A 19,587-nucleotide genomic window follows, 5' to 3' on the forward strand; every position below is an offset into this window, starting at 1 on the left:
GTGTAAGCTGTCATCTGTTATTAGTGACATACACTAAGCTTTAGGAAAGTATAGGGAGGCTTGCTCATATTTACTGGTCAATTTCTATGTAGATTATTAAAGCCAGTTTCTGTTTAAAGAGGTTTTTTTTTTTTAATTCATAGTTGATTAATTTATCGGGTTTATCAGTTTACAGGTTTATATTTAATCTTTTTTTTTTTTTAAAGATTTTATTTATTTATTTGACGGAGAGAGATCACAAGTAGGCAGAGAGGCAGGCAGAGAGAGAGAGGGAGAAGCAGGCTCCCTGCCAAGCAGAGAGCCCGATGCGGGGCTCCATCCCAGGACCCTGAGACCATGACCTGAGCCAAAGGCAGCGGCTTAACCCACTGAGCCACCCAGGCGCCCCTATATTTAATCTCTTAATTAAGAGCAATACATAATTGCATTTTTATCTTAAATTGTCTCTCCTTTTTTTTTTTAAGTAATTGTTGTTTCTGTTGCTGATGTGACTGGTAAGGTAGCAGGGTTTGCCCTACTCTGTAGCTTTGCTATATTATAACGGGATTTATGAGACAAAGTAATCTATTAAAAATCATGAGCAAAAGTTGAAAATAATCTCTTCCTTTATGTCTTGGCTTCTTTAATGATAACTTTTATATCTATAATAAATGAAGAAATAATTTCTAAAGCTGTGTAGTCTGAAAGTAAGTTCTCTGGAAATTTCTGTTTAGTATTATGTAAATGAACTATTTATAGTTTTATGCAACAAAAATAGAGAGTTCTAAAATACTTAGTAGGTATTAATGTTGATTTTTAGAAAAGTAAAATACCTTTTCTTTTTTGTTTTTTAAACAGTGTTTCGAGTCGAGCTTTCCTGTACTGGCAAAGTAGATTCTGAGGTTATGATACTAATGCAGCTCAACTTGACAGTAAATTCTTCAAAAAACTTTACAGTCTTAAACTTCAAACGAAGGAAAATGTGCTACAAAAGTAAGGCATTTATTTACCAGTGTGTGTTTTATATAGATGTGATGAGGTAAAAAATACGTTTTGTCATCTTTCTACAGATTTGCGACTAAATCTTGATGTTAGTTGCCAAGTGAGAAAACAAAGAGCACTAGCAGGAAATACTGAGATAATCGCCAGGTAGCTTGTTGCCAGGAATCTCCCTTGGGCCCCTTATTCTCAAAATCTTTTACCAGAATTGCTAATTTTCCATTAGGGATGTGAAATTGTACAAGTAGCTCTTCACATAATTGTGGTAGGGGGCCCCTGAATAACTGAGTGTTTACTGTTTTCCTTATAGAGGTGCTCTTGTGCAGAAGCATTCCCTGGGGCCAGATGGACTGGGCCTGAGGGGGGGGGGCAAGTCACTTAACTTAAGTCTTAGTTTTTGCATTTGTAAACTGGGTATAATAACCTATTTCAGAAGTTGTGCTTTCTTATTTTGTTTTAGATTAATTGAATCAAACCTAAATCTTAGAATACCATGTGTGGGTACTTAATAGATGTTAGTAGCTTTGGTTTTGAATAATCGGTTACTCAAGAAATTATAGTGGCTATGAGAATTCCCAGCATATAGGCTGTGGGGGAAAGAATTTTAGAGTTTCTCCTTAAAGGTCATCTAGTCCAGCCCACTCACTTTAAGTTGCACAGAGTTTGCATGGTCACTGAGGTTACTATCTAAGATAGGGAAAATAAAGCTCTCTAAACTTACTGAAGGCCTACTATCTGATGGGCACTTTACTTCTTTTGAGCCTAATTAATCCTTACAATGACCCTAGGCAGTAGTTCTCTCATTACCTTCATTTTCTTAGGAGTCAACTGAGGCTCAGAGCATCTGAGACACTTGCCAAGGTCAGACAGCTAAGTGGTGCAGCTGGATGCAAACTTGAGCTCTTAGCTCCATTGTTAACCTCTCTCTTAATACATTTCCTAATTGAAGTTAGTGCTGAGTATTATCAAAGTACTTAAGGCCAGCAAGTGAGTTACAGTGGGTGCTATCCAGATACATGCTAATAAAAAAGCTCTACTGCATTAGAATGGACATTTTTTTAAAATGGGAACTGAGCAAGCACCTTTTAGCTTCACTGTTTGTTTTTTTTTACAATTTTATTTATTTATTTGACAGAGAGAGCGCACGCACAAACAGGGAGCAGTAGGCTGAAGGAGAGGGAGAAGCAGGTTCCCCACTGAGCAGGGAACCCGAAGTGGGGCTCGACGCTAGGACCCTGGGATCATGACCTGAGCCAAAGGCTTAACTGACTGAGCCACTCAGGCGCCTCTAGCTTCAGTGTTTTGATACATTTTTCAGTTCTAATATATTCAGTTATGTACCTACTTTCATGTGACTTTAAAGCCAAAGTGGACTTTAGAGTCTCTCTGCTTCAGTCTAGTCATTATATAATTGATACGAGGAGACTGGACCTAAGTTTGCACAGCCAGTCAGTGAGGACTATAGAAGACCTGGTTCCTGATCCCTAGGGAGGGGATATAACTGTACTGTGGTGCTTCACCTAATGCCTAAGGCAGGATGGTGGCAAAGGTGATGTGATTGATGGAGCCCACTTCTTCATAGCCACTGAGGTTAAGAATCAGCTGACATTCAGAATGATCCCATACTTTCTCCATTTTCTTTATGTGTACCTGGAAATTAACATTAAAATACAGTTGGTGTAATTTTCTGCTGTTTTAGACTTAAGTTTAATATAGTGCCCCCTTTTCATTTGGTTGTCATACTTCTGGCCACCCCAGTCATCCAATTTATGACTCTTACTTGAGAATGTGATCCTAATGATTTTCTGTCCTATTATGTTTAGAAAGTTACAACAGAAAATATGTCTGTACTTTTATCAAATGTTAATGAGTGTTACTGGCAAGAAAATGTTCCCTTTTTTTTTTTTTTTTTAAAGATTTTATTTATTTGGGAGAGAAGGAGAGCGAGAGAGTACATGAGTGGGGGGAGGGTTAGAGGGTGCCTGATTCAGGACTCGATCCTGGGACTCCAGGGTCATGACCTGAGCCAAAGGCAGTCGCTTAACTGAGCCACCCAGACACCCCAAAAATGTTCCTTTTTTGTGTGAGAGTGGGGACTGCTTGATCAGGTAAGTTTCATAACTTAAGAACTCCTTAGAGCCTTTATACTCTGCTAGTGTGAATTATGCACCTCCATAGAGATGAAAATATATGTTTTCCCCCAAACTTCTTGACCACAGAAACCCTTTTTCATTGAGCATCTATAAGCAACACCCATAAACTAGAGATTGGTGATTATAGTGATGATTATCAGAATAGTTAATGTAGCATTCATTATCTTATAACAAGTACCTTATGACTTACTTCAGGCAGTATTCTAATAGAACACAAAACTACATTAGAAAAAAACTCAGAAAATGTAATTAAAGTATTTAAGAGTTTTCATGGAAAGGAAGAATTTCTAAAGCATCTTTTATCTTTTTTTTAAATTCAGAACTTGAAGAAGTAAAAACTTCAGCCTTGGACAAAAACTCTAGCAGAACTATTTGTAAGTGTTACTGTGTTACCTTTCTCCATCAGAGAGAAGAAGAATGGCTGATTGCAAATGCATGGAATTATATGAGGCTCAGAGGCCTTGTAGTGTCCAGTTTGTCAAAGATACGTGAGGCGTTGCTATTCACTGATGTTTTGTAGATTGGTATATAGTCGGGGAAATGATTAGAATATTGACATTTTTGTGAAGCAAAATTCATACATATTTTATAACAAGTGATCTAAAGCAAGACTTTATATTATGCCATTTTGAATGGTTATAATTAAAGTATGAACATAAAAACGTGTCAGATTCTCATTTTAGTAGCAGAAGTTAAGAAAATCTGACTTGTGACCTGGACTGGTTAACCCTCAGCTAATTTTATATATTGTCAACTTTTTTAGAATATTTCATTTGGATTTATCTCTGAGAAGAAAGAAAACTATTTTTTTAAAAAAAATCACTGCTCCCCAAATTTACTTTGAAAATTCTGGTAATTTTACCCATTTTTTTTATGCTAGTAGGTTGTTATTTCACACACAGAGACTAGACTACTGCGTATTCTTGGTCTCTGGCTGTCGTTTCCTCAATACCTCTCTCCTTCCCTTCCTTTCTGTCCATCCATTCAACATCTGTTGAGAGTTTGAGATGTGTCAGATGGTAAGATTAAAGCAGAGGGTTAAACTGAGCCAAGCAGACCCTGCCTTTAAGGGCTTGTACTGTAGTGGATGAGATGGACAAGGCACTAATGCAGTGATAATAACGTAGTATGGCAAGCTAAGGCAAGTGCAAGGTGCTTTGGGAACCCTGCAGAGGGCCATATAATCTCTGAGGGAGTGAGGGACAGCTTCCTGAAGAAAAGTGTATCTCATCTGAGACTCGAAGGGTGACCAAGCGGTGGCAGGTGAGGTGTCCAAGTGAAGGAGTGGGAGCAGTGCATTCAGAGGCCTGGAGGTAAATAAGCAGGATACAAATAGGGAGATCTTCCCAGCAAAGCAGTGTCCTCTTCTCTGCCCTGGTGTGTGCTTGGGTTGATACTGCCGGCCCCGACCTTTGGGACCTCCCTTTTCTGTCCCTCCCAACATTGAACAGCCGGTTTTATCCTTGAGGAAAGTCAGGCCTTCATTCAGGCTGTGTAAAGTCTAGCTGCCCTAGAAGCTATTTGGTCTCTTTGCTTTAATTTGTTCTGGTTTATTGTTTGTTGATTCAGTTTAAATTTTAGAAAGCAATTTTAAAAGTTTTTGAAAGCTTTAGCTTTTCTTTTTTGTCCTTAGCTATCCCCAGAACTCTGCATTTGTATTTCTGTCAACCATGTGGATGTGTACTGGGTACTCGTAGATACAACAAAACTCTTGATCATCTCACTTTCTTCCCCCAACCTGCCTTTTTTCCCCGATCTGTGTAAAGGTACCCTTATCCACCTAATTCTTTAAGCCAAAGTTAGCAAAGTCTGTTGACAGTGCTTCCAGTCCATTAATTTACCTTCAGTAACACTCTTGCCCACACCACTGCTGTCTCTTTTATGGACTACTGTAGTAACTTTCTAACTTGTTCCCTGCCCCTGTCATAGCTCATTTCACAAAGCATTCTGTACACAGTGTGCAGTCAGCTTTTTTTTTTTTTTCAAGTCTCATCATGTGTATCATTCCTTTGCTTAATAATGATTTCCTGTCTTACGTAGGATAAAACCCAGATTCCTCAGGTTTTATTCAATAGAATTATGTGAGTACTCATTATCAAAACTTACTTGATGCCTTGGTTACACCAGTTCTGCTTCTATTTCTCTGTCTTCTCCTGTGCTTTCTGTGTCTTCTCCTTGGTTACCCAGTTCTGCTTCTATTTCTCTTTCTTCTCCTGAGATCACACGTATATCTCTGTGCATCGTCTCCTAGTTTGTGTGTGTGCCTGTGTGTGTGTGTGTGTGTATGTCTGTCTCTCTGTCATTGAGTTATTTCCCCCATTGCCAAGGTTTGCTTTCTCTCTCGCCCTGTGTTTTGAATAATACAAAATCGAACACTATATTATTAGTGGGGTCTTGATATCCTGCCCTTACCTTTGAAAATAAATAAGCAAAACAATCTGTTACTCTTACAAGAGAAAAAGACTAAAAGTTTTTTTTTTAAATGTGTGGGTCACTCTATTGTATATTCTTTCTGTGAGTCTGTGGTTGGCAAAAAGATGTCTGATCTTTCCACTCTAGATGTCACTGTTGAAGAAATAGAAGGATATATAGATCTGCGCTGTCCATTGTGGTAACTGCTAGTCATGTGTGACTATTTAACTTTAAAGTAATTAAAATGAAATAGAATTAGAACTTCAGTTCCGCTTTAAAGTAATTAAAGTGAAATAGAATTAGAACTTCAGTTCCTCAGTAGTACTAGCTACATTCAAGGGCTTCATAGCCACAGGTGACCAGTGGACAGCATACTATAGAACATTTCCATCACTGCAGAGAGTTCTGTTGGACAGCATACTATAGAACATTTCCGTCACTGCAGAGAGTTCTGTTGGACAGCACAGCCATACATACATGTAAAACTTGGGACTTTTGTACTCATCAATGGAAATTTTTATTTAAAAACTTAAACAACATTTAAGGAATTTTAAAAATTGTAAGGACTTATACCAACATACCACTGGTGACTGATCTTACCAAAGAGGGGCACATGAAATGAAAATATTTTTTTTACAAAGAACAGGATACTCATTGTCTATATTGGATCATAAAGCAATTGATAATATTGGTTTAAAAAGCTTAATATGCCTTTCATTTTTATTTTAGATGATCCTGTGCATGCAGCTCCAACCACTTCTACACGTGTGTTTTATATCAGCGTGGGCGTTTGCTGTGCAGTGATATTTCTTGTAGCAATAATATTAGCTGTTTTGCACCTTCACAGTATGAAAAGAATTGAACTGGATGACAGGTATTAAACCTATTTTGCAAAAGGAAAAAAATTAAAGTGTTTATCTGCATTTACATGAGAGCTCACACACACCCATGCGTTGCGGTTCACAGGGAAAGGAGGGAGGATGATCAGGTCTTGCCAAAAGAAAAACTGTTGTCCTTGTGATTATTGTCATTGTGTTTTTCTGAGTCTATTTAAAACATTTTTTGAAGACAGAAATTACTAAAAAGTGAGGATCACATTTTTGTTCCTGTCCCCCTTTAACGTGACTATTCCAGATTCCTTGTACCTTTTTAAAATAGCCCTGTTTCTTCCTCCTAGTTCATCCCTCCATCATTATCCATCCATCTTCTGCCCATCCATCCATCCAGTAAACATTTATTGAGAACCCACTGTGATTTAAACCATTGGTTCTCAACATGGTTGCACATTATTGTCGTGGGTAAGCTTTTAAAACATGGGTCCCACCTTCTAGAGATTCTGATGTAATTGGTCTGGGGTGGTGTATGGGCATCACTGTTTTTCTTAAAGCTTCCTGGATGGTTCTGATGTGTAGCCTTGGAGATATGCTGGGTTAGATTGCCCAGTGCTGGGAATATTAAAAAATTGGTGATATACTTTATAGCTTCAAATATTCATCTTTGACATTAACCTGTAATTATAAAAGTTTATAAATTTGATGATAATGATTTGTGTAGTATGCTGTGAGAATAGAAAAGGTGCTTGTCCCAGCCTAGGTGGATCAGAGATGACAGGGAGAACTTGATAGCCAGGATAGGGTGACAGGTAAAGATGGAATGACAGGTTTATTTTCCCAGTACGTAATTCTCACTTTCCTCCTCAGTGATTCCCACTTGCTGATTGAAAGATTTCCAGCTTCGTGACTTGGCTTTCTCCTTTTTGTGGAGAGGTATCTCCCATATTCGTTGAATTTTTCTTGCTTTATTACTGTATCCCTACTAGTGCTGCAGTCACATGATTATGTGTTCCACACTTTGGCCCTATGTTTTGCCCGTTGGGAGTTTAGTTCTTGCTTTCCTTTTGCCCACAGGGGTCCCTGCATTTTCCACCAGTCCAAACCTGTTCCTTCTTCAGCTCTCACCCCCCCATTGCCTTTTCTTTCATGAAGTCTTTTCTAAGCCTCCCAACTGCCCATTTCTCTCCCTTCTCCGTTTCTCTCTCTCTCCTGCCCTATGCCTCTCCTCTCCCTCCTTCCCTCTCTTGCTCTTTGGTAGCAGTTACTGTACCTTTTTCTCCTATAATAATTTTTTGTGTACTTGTCTCTCCCACTAGAATGTAAGCTTTGTCCAATTAGGGAGCAGTATGTCTTACTCATTGCTGAATCTGCAGGCCTACATGTTGTCATACACACAGTGGATAGGCATATTTGTGGCATAAACAAAAACACAAGGGGACAGGGAACTGGCTGAGTTTGATATCTGCCCCTAAGGTTTCTCTGTCCCCTCTGTTGTACTTGCTTTATCTGAGTAGAAAAGGAAGAGGAAGGAGGTAAGAATGAGAAGAGAAATACATGGGTGATATGTTTCAGATTTTGTATATATGGTGATGTTGAAGTTAGAATTACAGTTTACAGAGGAAGAAGTAATGGCGTTTAGAAGATTCTGAGTAGGAATAAAGTAACAGGAACATTTAGATAAGACTTTGAGTAGAGTTAAAGGAGTCATTGAGGAGCTTGGCATTTAAGAGTCTTGGTCCACACACTTTCCTTGAATGGTTACATGTATACTAGGGCTTTGAACACACATTGGACAGAGTTGTGCAGAAACTGTCGGATTATATAGGGTGTATATGGTAGTCTGCTGAAATAATCAGTTACCACTCATGCTTTGGGTGTTCCGCTTCTTTCTATTTTCAGGCAGAGGTTTCCAGATATTGAATAAAAGCAACTTAAATTATTTCTTGTTTTCAGAGTTTAACCTAGTGGTTAAGACCATGGACTCTGGAGTCAAAGCATCGCTGAATTCTGGCAGTTCTACTTGATTAGCTTTGCGGCTAATAATGTACTTAGCATCTTTGTAGGCTTTTCAAGAATTCTGAGGTGGTACAAGAGTGCCACCTACTGTTCAGTTACTGGAGAGAAACAACCAGTAAACAATTTTGAGGCTGGCCCTTTATTTAGCCATCAGGGTATGTTGGTTGCTGGTATTATTTAAGTAGTAGTTTCACATATATTATACAACTGGAGCCTCACAAAAATCCTGGGAGGTAGGTTTTCTTAATTCCATTTTATGGGTAAGTAAATTGAGGTCCTTTATCTTCCCCTTTTGGGATTGGTGATGTTTATCTTCCTTCCTCTGGACTTTTAACAACATTGATTTTCAGTCTGATCTTTGAGTAGTACTTAGAACTCCAAAAACAGGTGTTCTGTGGTTACCTACTGAAAAGGCAGAAATAAATGCTTAAGAGGTATTAATTTGTAGTAATCTTGAGTACAGAGTTAGCATTTACTTGAGCCTGTGATTTTCTGGATCTCCCATATTATTTAAAGAATAATATGGTGTAATGGAATGCTTCAGGTACTAGGAAATTTTGGTAAGTTCCATAAATATTAAAAAGGTAGGATTGAGGGAAAAGGGAAATGTATGTGATTCAATAAATGATACGATATCCTTCCCAAGCCTTGAGCATGTTGGTATATTTGATTTGCTTTGATATTCCTTATTTGATATAGTCCATTTGATTTTGGACCATTAGTGAAAGAGGTCTTTCATTCCACTCTTTAAAAAAAAAAAAAAAGAAATCTAACTGAACGGCATGGGCTCTTTTCCTGAGAGATGACCCATAGGTCCCTAACATGACTTTCTGTGAGGTTCAGGACTGCTGTCTCTGTTGTCTGAGGATTAATACATGCATTTCTGAATGACTGATAAGATGAACCTGCTTGAGACTGTGGAGATAGAAAAGAGAAATAGCTCTTCATTTTGAGACTAAAATTTTAACATGGAATGTTTGTGATGGACATCCATGCATTATTGAGATTGCCATCAGGATTTTGAGCTGGTTATAAAGGCTGCATGCTTTTTTGTATATATAGAAAAAGGAAATTTATCATTGAAGATGACTTACCAGTTATTTCTCTTTTAAAAATTGTTTGCAGTATCAGTGCCAGCAGTAGTTCCCAAGGGCTGTCTCAGCCATCTACCCAGACGACTCAGTATCTGAGAGCCGACACACCCAACAATGCAACTCCTATCACCAGTAAGAGTTAATTTAATTGTAAAGATGATTTACTGAAGTTGTCTGTGGTCTCTCTGCCAGTGATACCTGTGTGCTTTGTTATTTGTGTACCATCCTGTGTACATAGTATCTAACATGTACAGAATTGGGTTTGACCTTCAACTTTTGCTTTCTAGAGCATTAAGTGAAACATTCTAAAATTGGAGTAGTAAAAATTATTTTTAAAAAATTTCAGTTTAATTGCTAGAATTAATTTTGGGGGAGATTTCCATAGATTAATTACATCAAAAGGGATACAGAATTACTTCTGTAGAAATTCAAAGGGAATATTTTCAGGTAGTTAGTTAGAATAAGCTATTGAGCTGTATGGAAACAGAGTCTTAGATTTTAATGAGTTGTTTGATAATCTTAAGGGCTGTAGATTTTACCTTTTTTTTTTAATATTTTATTTATTTTCAAGAGAGAGAACACTTGGCGGGAATGGAGGGGCAGAGGGAGCGGGAGAGGGACAAACAGACTCTGTCACTCTGCGCTGAGTGTGGAGCCTATCCCAGGACCCTGAGATCATGACCTGAGCTGAAACCAAAAGTCCAATGCTTAACCAGCTGAGCCAGCCAGGCACATTGTTTTTTAATCATAATAGGTTTTTAATTATAATAGCTGCCATTAGAATTGAGAACATGGAATCTGATTTCCTTTTTCTTTAAATAGGATTTTGATGAAAGTTTTTATACCGTAACATGTTGATGTTGGGGAAAATAATCATTCTTAGAATATAATTTAAACATAATGAAAAATCAGTCTCCACACAAATAAAAAACGAACATAATCATCAGCATAAACAGTGGACCAAAATCAGGGTTCAATTCAGTAGTGCTATTGATTAATTAGGTTCTTGCATTCTTGCTGCAGTCTTTCAGTACTGTTTCCCATTCAAAAGAAGTAGAATTCTTTAGGGAAGTGGCTGATTTCAGGACTGTCAGGATGGACAGGTTGAGATGGGGCATTAAGCTTCAAAAAGAATGACTTTAGTGAACTGAGGCATTGAATATGTAAAAATTTATGGGTTTTAATATGTTTGAAAAAGTTGATCATCACGAGAGGTAACTCTCTCGTGATGGTACCAATAATGCCTCGTTAGACATTAGGTACTCGTAAGGTACCAATAATGCCTCATTCTGATCACTGGCTGTATGAAATGTATTTCATATTTCAGCAGTTTCAGAGTAACCAGGTAGTGTTGGTTGGTGAGGGAAAATGCTTCTTTACAGAAGAATCCTGCCTAATAAATGTGAAAGGAGTGATGGAATTAGAAAATCATATTTGCAACCTCAATTAAAATATTTGATTCAGGAAAAGATCATCAGTACATAAAATGTTGTGAACAAAGGGAAATGGGATCATTTGAGGTATCAGACTGTCACAGCCTGACTCCATTAATGAAACTTTACATCACTAATGGTAGGACAGCTAGATATTTTGTATTCCCACATGTGATACACCCCCCATGCTGTATTTTTGTCTCCTCTCCCTCCCCCAAGAGTTAACCTGGATCTAATCACAGCTGTGGAACTGACTGGAGGTTTACAAGAAATACAGGGATAGAGGAACAAGTTAAATGATACTGGAAACAGCAGATGCTGGACATTCTCTAGGATAACTGAACTGGTTCCTTTTTTTTTTTTTTTTAAATTTATTTATTTATTTTTAAAGATTTTATTTATTTATTTGACAGACGGAGATCACAAGTAGGCAGAGAGGCAGGCAGAGAGAGAGAGAGGAGGAAGCAGGCTCCCCGTGGAGCAGAGAGCCTGATGCTGGGTTCGATCCCAGGAGCCTGGGATCATGACATGAGCCAAAGGCAGCAGCTTTAACCCACTCAGCCACCCAGGCGCCCCCTGAACTTGTTTCTTTAACAAGAATGGCAAGAGAAAGAAAAGGGGGAAGAGGGAATGTTCAATATTAAGTGAAATTTAAAGGAAATGACAGTAGTTATCATCACTACCAATAAAAGAAAGGATTATATGTCCTTCAGAAGATATGATGACAATTATGAAAGTAGTTCAGACTATTCAGAAGAAACACATTATAGCTTTTAATGTTTAGATGACAAGCTTTGCTCATTATCAATTTTTTATTGTGATTGTAACCTTGAAGAAGTAGAGATTCGATTATTATATGTCAAAAGGAAAATACTTTTTTTTTCTTTTTTTTTTTTCCAATTTATTTATTTTCAGAAAAACAGTATTCATGGAAAATACTTTTTAAAAGTTCATTGAAATTATGTATTAAAAGTATTTTTAGTTACTATCGATAAGAAATGTATTTATTTTTATGGACATTATCTTAAGGAAATAGATGGTTTATTATGTATGGCAAAAACAAACACTTTTAAAAACAATGGGAATTCATTTGAGTATAAATAAAAAAAGACAGAGAGGAGTAAAAAATATTTGAAGACATAATGGCCAAGAATTTTCCAAAATAATGAAACACAACAGATCCAAAAAATTCCCAAGAACTCCAGGTAGGATTAAGCATATACAAATACAGACACACACCTGCATATATCCTGTCTGTTCGGACTGCTGATGAGTGGGATCAGATGTCAACCTAATCCATTGGTCACAAAGCTCCCAGGCCTATCATCTAGATCTTACAGCAGCCTTTGGTGACTGCCATCCAGATCTGCTAACTGTCTTCAGGGAGTTTTCTTTCCATGTGTTTATCAAAGTGCATAAATCTTAGAGATATCATTCTAATTTTTACTTGCTGACACTGAATCCTTCTTTTATTCTAACATTTTTTTCTTGGAATGAAAGTTTAAGTTATGGCTAAATTTTGTTTTTCCTGCCATCATAAGAATGGTAAATATGGGAACTGAATAACATGTATCTCACAGTGATAGGACTAGGCTGTATAAAATGACATTGATTAGATGTTTTGTTAGAAAAGATAGTTTTATGACATCTTCATTTGAAAAGTTTTTTTGTTAGGAGACTGTATTAGAAAATTTGGGGGAAAAAAACAGTCCATAGAAGGGATTAAATTAAACACTGTGAGTTAAAGCTTGTTTCATTTGGCTGAAAGGCAGTTGAAGTGGTGGTAATGGTAATACTCATTTTAGTGTTTCCTGTTTTAATTACTCATTTTAAGATTTTAGGGTAGATGAAAAGTGTTTTATTTTAAATTTAGTGTGGCTTTTATAAGTAATTTTCCCTGTTCATGTGTGTGCCTTTTTCCTTGTATGATTCTTCCATTTATGTATTCCTGTGACTTGAGTCCTGAGGTTTTGACTGAATTAGTTGGCCCTGATGGCATAATAAGGGTATTTATATTTCTTGGTTTGGCTTTGTTGGCTCCTCAGGTTATCCTACCTTGCGGATAGAGAAGAACGACCTGAGAAGTGTCACTCTTTTGGAGGCCAAAGCTAAGGTGAAGGATATAGCAATATCCAGGGAGAGGATAACTTTAAAAGATGTACTCCAAGAAGGTATTTATTATCTCAAAACCAGTTTCTCAAAGGAGATTTAGTATTAGCACTATAAAAAAATTTTTTTTAGTTCAAATTTTTAAAATTTCATCTCTTTGTGTATAAGGATAGATAGAAGTGCACAATTTATTTCATTTATAAAACTGATTTTTATTTTCTCTTTCTTTAGGTCTTTAATTTGCCTTGATACAGCTTTGGTGTAATTATTAATTTTCAAATATACTAAAGCATATATTTTATATTAGCGTTTGTTACCTTTAAATATATTTTCGTTTTTGTTTAAAGATGATATCCTCACCTAGCAAGCCAGTTTGCTGTGACAGATAGTATAGGGACTCTAGCAGACAGAGCAAGCATGGGCTTTGGAGATACACCCAACTTCTAATCCCAGTCTCACATCACCTGTGTGACCTTGGAGAAGTCATTTACTGTCTTCCACGTCCAATTGCCTCTTCTGTAAATTGGGACTACATTGTCTGTTCTTGAACTAGCTGTGGAGATCAGATAAAATGATGTACATTAAGTGAACTGACACAAAATAGATATTTTATAGATGTTGTTACCCATGCCTTCCCCGCTTGGTGGTCCTTATTTTCTTTCTTGAGTTATAGGGTATTAATTGGGGAAATGCTGATGGAGGAGTATAGAAATTAATAATAAAGTACTTCATTGAGCCCCTCAAGTTGTTAAAAAGAGAATTATGTTTTTCTTCCCCCTTTCCACAGTCTAGCTTGGAATGTTTTAAATACATATGAGTCATTCTGAATTCATCTCTTGGTTGAGGTGCTTATAGGTCAATCACAGCTAAGAGAGGGGCTTGAACTGCCCCCAGTGACAAATAGTAATGAGAAGAAGCAAGTATTTTAGGTCTGTTTTTGAGTGTATGCGGGGAGTCTATTTTTCTCCTTTGTTATTATTCCAGAGCTAAGCCTAGAAATTCATAAATGCCTCATTAAGGAGTTTTAGTATTCCAGGCTATATCATTAGTTTACTTAGGATAATTCAGAAAGAATTCTCATATACTTATTTTAAATATGGCATTTCTAAAAGCTGTTAAAATATTTCTTAATTACAAAAAATTTCTTTGCTTTTAAAAATATGTTATTTTTTTAAGGATTTTTATTTATTTGAGAGAGAGCAGAAGAGAGAGGGCAAAGCATGAGCAGGAGGGAGGAGCAGAGGGAAGGAGACAAGTAGACTCACTGCTGAGCAGGGAGCCCACTGCAGGGGATGATTAGTGATCTCCTTAATTACTGTTTTTCTTTTAGGTACTTTTGGGCGTATTTTCCATGGGATTTTAGTAGATGAAAAAGACCCAAATAAAGAAAAGCAAGCATTTGTAAAAACAGTTAAAGGTAGGATTTTTTTTTCCATACTATTTTCATAATGCTTTCCTAAGGTGGATCATGTCAGTGAAATTCTGTCTCAAATTCTTAGTCTGTGCCAGACCTTTCAGTCAGTCCATGTTAATTTAGCTCATATGAAAATAACTTCTGAGGAAATATGTGTTTGTTCTCATAAGGTATAGAAAATAGAGGTTTAATAGTTTAAGATATTAAAACACTAGGTATTACCCAGGTTTGTAGTTAAACTACATCCATTTGTCTTCATTGTTGCTATATCTAATACTTTGTTTTTCCTAGGTAAAAATTTTGGGGTTTTCCTCTTAAAAACATTGTTACTAGTTTTCCCTCCTTTCCTCCTTCTCACTCCCAGTTCTGCAGTCTATAATGAATAAAAAATTGACCCCCAGACTCAAAGTACTTTATGTGAATAGCCTTAATCACTTTCCTCACACTCCCCTTGCTATAATGCTGCAGAAAATATCCATGTGTGTATGTCTACTTCTTGGCTTAGTTTTGTAGGTACAGCTGTAGTTGGCATTGCTGCCATAAGAAGTGTTTACATTTAAAATTTTGATAGATATTGTCTGATTGTTTGCTAAAGGGTAGCACTAAGTTTATGTTATCATGAACAGAATACCTATATTCACATAATATTTTGGAGAAATTTAATGCTGAATTTTTCAGTTTATAGTTCATATATATAAAAACTTATATGTTAAATCTATTTGCTCATTTTAAGAGAAAGAAAAAAGTGGTAATTTATAGGGTACCTAATATCTGACAGTGTCTGATATAGACTGAGATGACAGGGTGTTAATTTTGAAAAAAACAAATTTAGCATTTTGATGCAGAAATAGAGGGGAAAATTAAATTCAGTTTTATAGGTAGGAGGTGGCAGTTTTATGAAGTTTTTGAAGTTATAAGAACTTAAGTTTCTAAGTCTTCTTAAGTGAATTCGTAGAGAGTGTGAAGGATTTATGTTTATTTTTCTAAAAAGCTATACTAACCTAACAAAAAAATGAAGAATTTGATTTCTCTTAATTTAGCAAGATTGCTTGCTTAAGGATCCTTCAAATACATGCACACACACAGACACACATACACATTTTATGTTTTCTAAAAAAGTGGTTTAACTTACTCTACTGTTCAGTGTATTTTATCTATCTACCTCTGCTAGCCCCAAAGCACTTTTAAAGGGTAATATTTAAGTTAGGTCCATTAGATTTCCTGACTAGTTTTGAAGGATATTTTACATATTACTCTTTGTAAATGTAAAACTTGAACCCTAAGTTTGGTAACTATTGAGATTTGTTACATTTTCCCCATTTTTTTTTTTTTAAGATTTATTTATTTATTTATTTGATGGACAGAGATCACATGCAGGCAGAGGCAGTCGGTGGGGGGTTGGGGGAAGCAGGCTCCCAGCTGAGCAGGTAACCTGATGCAGGGCAGCTCTATCCCAAGACCCTGAGGTCATGACCTGAGCTGAAGGCAGAGGCTAAACCCACTGAGCTACCCAGCCACCTCCATTTCCCCCATTTTTAAGGAATATTTCTCTAATTTTCATATTTTTCTGAGGTTTATACATAATCTGTGGGCAGTTTACAACCGGGTTGTTACTAATTTATTCTGAATGAATCTTGAATTAGCAAAAGAGCTTTCTATACAGAATTGGATTGATTTAGGGTTGGAAGCAGGGGGAAGGGAAATAATAGTGATAAGAAAACACAATGTGGATACTGGGGCTGTTTCACAAGATAAGATTTTTCCTTCCGGACACACTTGAAGTTGTAGGCACTTGGTTGTTTCTATGCCTTACCACTGTAATTATAATGTTCCTTCTGAGCTAGCCGGAAATAAGTGAAAGCACAGTGAGTCCTTAGCCAAGATGTGGTCATGGTTTGCATGAGAAACGAAGAGGAAATCCACTGACCACAGTCCTTGCCTCTAAATTATTAGATAACTCCACACGATTGGGTATCTCTGAGATTTACTCTTTTGGAATGTTATGATTTTTTAAATTGAAGATATGTAGGGCTGACCAAATTCTTTCACAAATCTGTATGCTTTGTTATATGTCACACAATTAGAAGTGCTTCTTAAACTGCAAGAAGTAAGTTTTTAAAAGATTTTGTCCTTTGCCTTTAGGCGTAAGCAAGAAATTGCAGTTTGGCTTCTTAAAAATTTCATAAATTTGCACAGAGACTTAATGGATATTCTGATATAAATTTACAGAAATTAAAATTAGGAATCTGAATTTCACACAATGAATATTATAAAATTGAATTCCATAGAATTAATTATTTTGAGGTTACTGGTGTTAGGGTCTTATTTTATAGCTGCTAATATTTTGTAATTTTGAAATAAATATTTTTTATCATTTTTTTCTTGTAATTTTTTGGAATGTAAGTATTTTAAAAGATTTTTTTTTTCCAGGAAAATGATTTTTTCTTTCTAAATGGATAAAATTATTTTTTCCCCAACTCAAAGTTTTCTTAAATCATTATCCAGTTGAAGTGTCCCTTGCTTAATAGAGTATGCTTATTAAAGTTAAGAATTTGAAAAAATTATGCATAAAATGACACGCCTTAAATATTTTTACTTAGATCTTCATACCCTTGACAGGAAAGTAAACAGTTATTAACTCGGTGCAGAACTTCAATTGTTACTAGTTTGCAGTCTGAAAAAGACGCTACTGGTCCCCAAATCATCCTGGCCATAATTTAATTAAAATTTATTTAGATTACAGAAAGAAATAAAGGCACAGTCTGCCATTCCTAAATGATCCTAAATTTTGAGCAGTTTTTAGACAAGGAGTTTATTCCATTGGTGTGAAACACCTTTTTCCAAAGAAATACGAAGTGTTTCAAGTTTTGGGCTCTCTTTGTCTACCCATTTTACATGCCTGCAAAGGTTTTAAACTAAATGAAGCTGTCTGGAAATGTGGACACAACTAGCAAGTGTGGAAGAGGGAGTGATTCCGCTTGGTTTTGCTTCGACAGCTTTACTTTTAAGGAGCGAATGTGACACAGACTCCTAGTGCCTGACTTCAGTGTTCTGGATTTTGCTCTTGGTTCAGTATTTTACTGGGTAGAGCTCGGCTGTGAATCTTGGCTTTACCAGTCTTTCTCTTTCTCTCTCTTGTTGCATTGATTAGAAGCTTTATAAGTTATTATGACTATTTTTATGTTGATATACAAATTAGTCTTTTTCTTTATATAGATCAAGCTTCTGAAATTCAGGTGACAATGATGCTCACTGAAAGTTGTAAGCTACGAGGTCTTCATCACAGGTGAGAAAAGAAACCACCCAGCATTTAAGGGTTAAGCATAGTAACATTGTATGCTACATTTTTATTTTAAGAATGTTGTGATATGTTCTGAACTGAAAGCTTCTTGGAATAGCTTATTTTTTTTAGAATATCGAAGTGAAATGCATGCTTAGTGTACAAAATTTTAAAATGCAGTAAAGTATAAAGAAGAAAATAAAGCAGGGTATGTAAGTCCACATCTGGATAAGCATAGCTAAGCTTTCAAGAGATTTTACATACTTCTATGCATATTTTCCTTTAAAAAATAGTGATATATATATATCACTATTCTATTCTATATCACTATTCCATATATATATATCACTATTCCATATCACTATTCTCTCTCTCTATATATATATACGTGCTAAAAAATATTTGCTAAGAAATTTTTAAACAAAGAATACCAAAGACAAGCATAATTAATACCAGTGAACATTTTGCCTTTTTTGTTTATGTCTGTTATCTATCCAGATGATAAGTAGATATTTATGAGTGTAGAAATATTTTAACCAACTGAGCCACCCAGGCGTCCCAATGTAGAAATATTTTAAAGTAAACTAGATACCTCAACACTTCCAGTTCATTTCCAGTATGCAGTTCCACCCCCCCAACAAGAGGATGTTTTCTTAAATAATCATAACACTATTACTATCTTTGATAAGGTTAACAGGTTTTTTAACATAACAAAATGTACCTAACTCTTCGTATACATAACTATGAATTTATTTCCACATTTTAAAAGGATATGTAGCAGTTCATTGAATGGATGTACTGTGTTTTATTTAACCAGTATCTTGTTATTAGGTCATAGTATGATTTAAAAAAAATACTTACAGTTCTATATAAAGAACTTTTTCTTAAAATCCCAATTATCAGTCTTTTTCACAGAGCTATAAGGAAAGCTTCTACATTCTGAGACAAAAAGAGCCTCTATATTGTATTGCACTGTGCTGCAGTATCAATATTGGGTTGAGGGCTTTTTTTTTCTTTTTAATTAATTAATTATTTTTTAAGATTTTTATTTATTTATTTATTTGACTGACAGAGATCACAAGTAGGCAGAGAGGTAGGCAGAGAGAGAGGAGGAAGCAGGCTCCCTGCCGAGCAGAGAGCCAGATGTGAGGCTCGATCCCAGGACCCTGGAATCATGACTTGAGCCCAAGGCAGAGGCTTTAACCCACTGAGCCACCCAGGTGTCCCTGGGCTTTTTTTTTTTTTTTTAAACAGCATGTAAGGTCAACTTCATTTGTATGCCAATACATTTGTATGCCAAATCTTGCAGATTTGGTTGTGTATGTTTACAAAAATGGGACAGTGACCATCCCTGTTGGAAGATATTTATGAACTTCTGGGAGAAAAAACACATGAAAGTGATGCATGCAAAAGGCAGCATGCATTTTAATTTCTGGGTACTTCAAGCAGTTACTTGGGTTCTGCCATAAAATAAGATGACTATGCATAGTTTGTTTTTTTGTTTTTTTTTTTTAAGATTTTATTTATTTATTTGCCAGAGAGAGAGAGAGAGGGAGAGAGAGAGCTCACGCAAGCAAGCACAGGCAGACAGAGTGGCAGCAGAGGCAGAGGGAGAAGCCGGCTTCCTGCCGAGCAGGGAGCCCGATGTGGGACTTGATCCCAGGATGCTGGGATCATGACCTGAGCCGAAGGCAGCTGCTTAACCAACTGAGCTACCGAGGCGTCCCTGCATAGTTTTATTTTTGAATATCATTTATACTTCGGTTCATATTGGAAAAAATTTGAGAACCTAAAAATAAGGCAGCAGTAGTAAGATCAAGAAAATGATGATGAAAATCAGACTGAGTTTTATGGCATTGTAATGG

The 19,587-nt window shown here is 36.3% G+C and overlaps 1 protein-coding gene across 2 annotated transcripts in view; it reads left to right on the forward strand.

Moving 5' to 3' along the window:
- The window catches only part of RYK (receptor like tyrosine kinase), an 83,800-nt gene that overhangs the window by 41,383 nt on the left and 22,830 nt on the right, over nt 1-19,587 (forward strand). Inside the window, exons 4-10 of one of the 2 annotated variants that reach the window (XM_044252330.1) lie at nt 838-972; nt 3,452-3,505; nt 6,273-6,417; nt 9,518-9,618; nt 12,956-13,090; nt 14,359-14,445; nt 17,659-17,728. In XM_044252330.1, the coding sequence (XP_044108265.1) occupies nt 838-972; nt 3,452-3,505; nt 6,273-6,417; nt 9,518-9,618; nt 12,956-13,090; nt 14,359-14,445; nt 17,659-17,728 (727 nt within the window). The remainder of the gene's footprint in view (nt 1-837; nt 973-3,451; nt 3,506-6,272; nt 6,418-9,517; nt 9,619-12,955; nt 13,091-14,358; nt 14,446-17,658; nt 17,729-19,587) is intronic. The other variant, XM_044252331.1, reaches the window with a different exon arrangement.

Source organism: Neovison vison, chromosome 6 (assembly GCF_020171115.1).
Source record: "Neovison vison isolate M4711 chromosome 6, ASM_NN_V1, whole genome shotgun sequence".
Lineage (NCBI taxonomy): Eukaryota > Metazoa > Chordata > Mammalia > Carnivora > Mustelidae > Neogale > Neogale vison.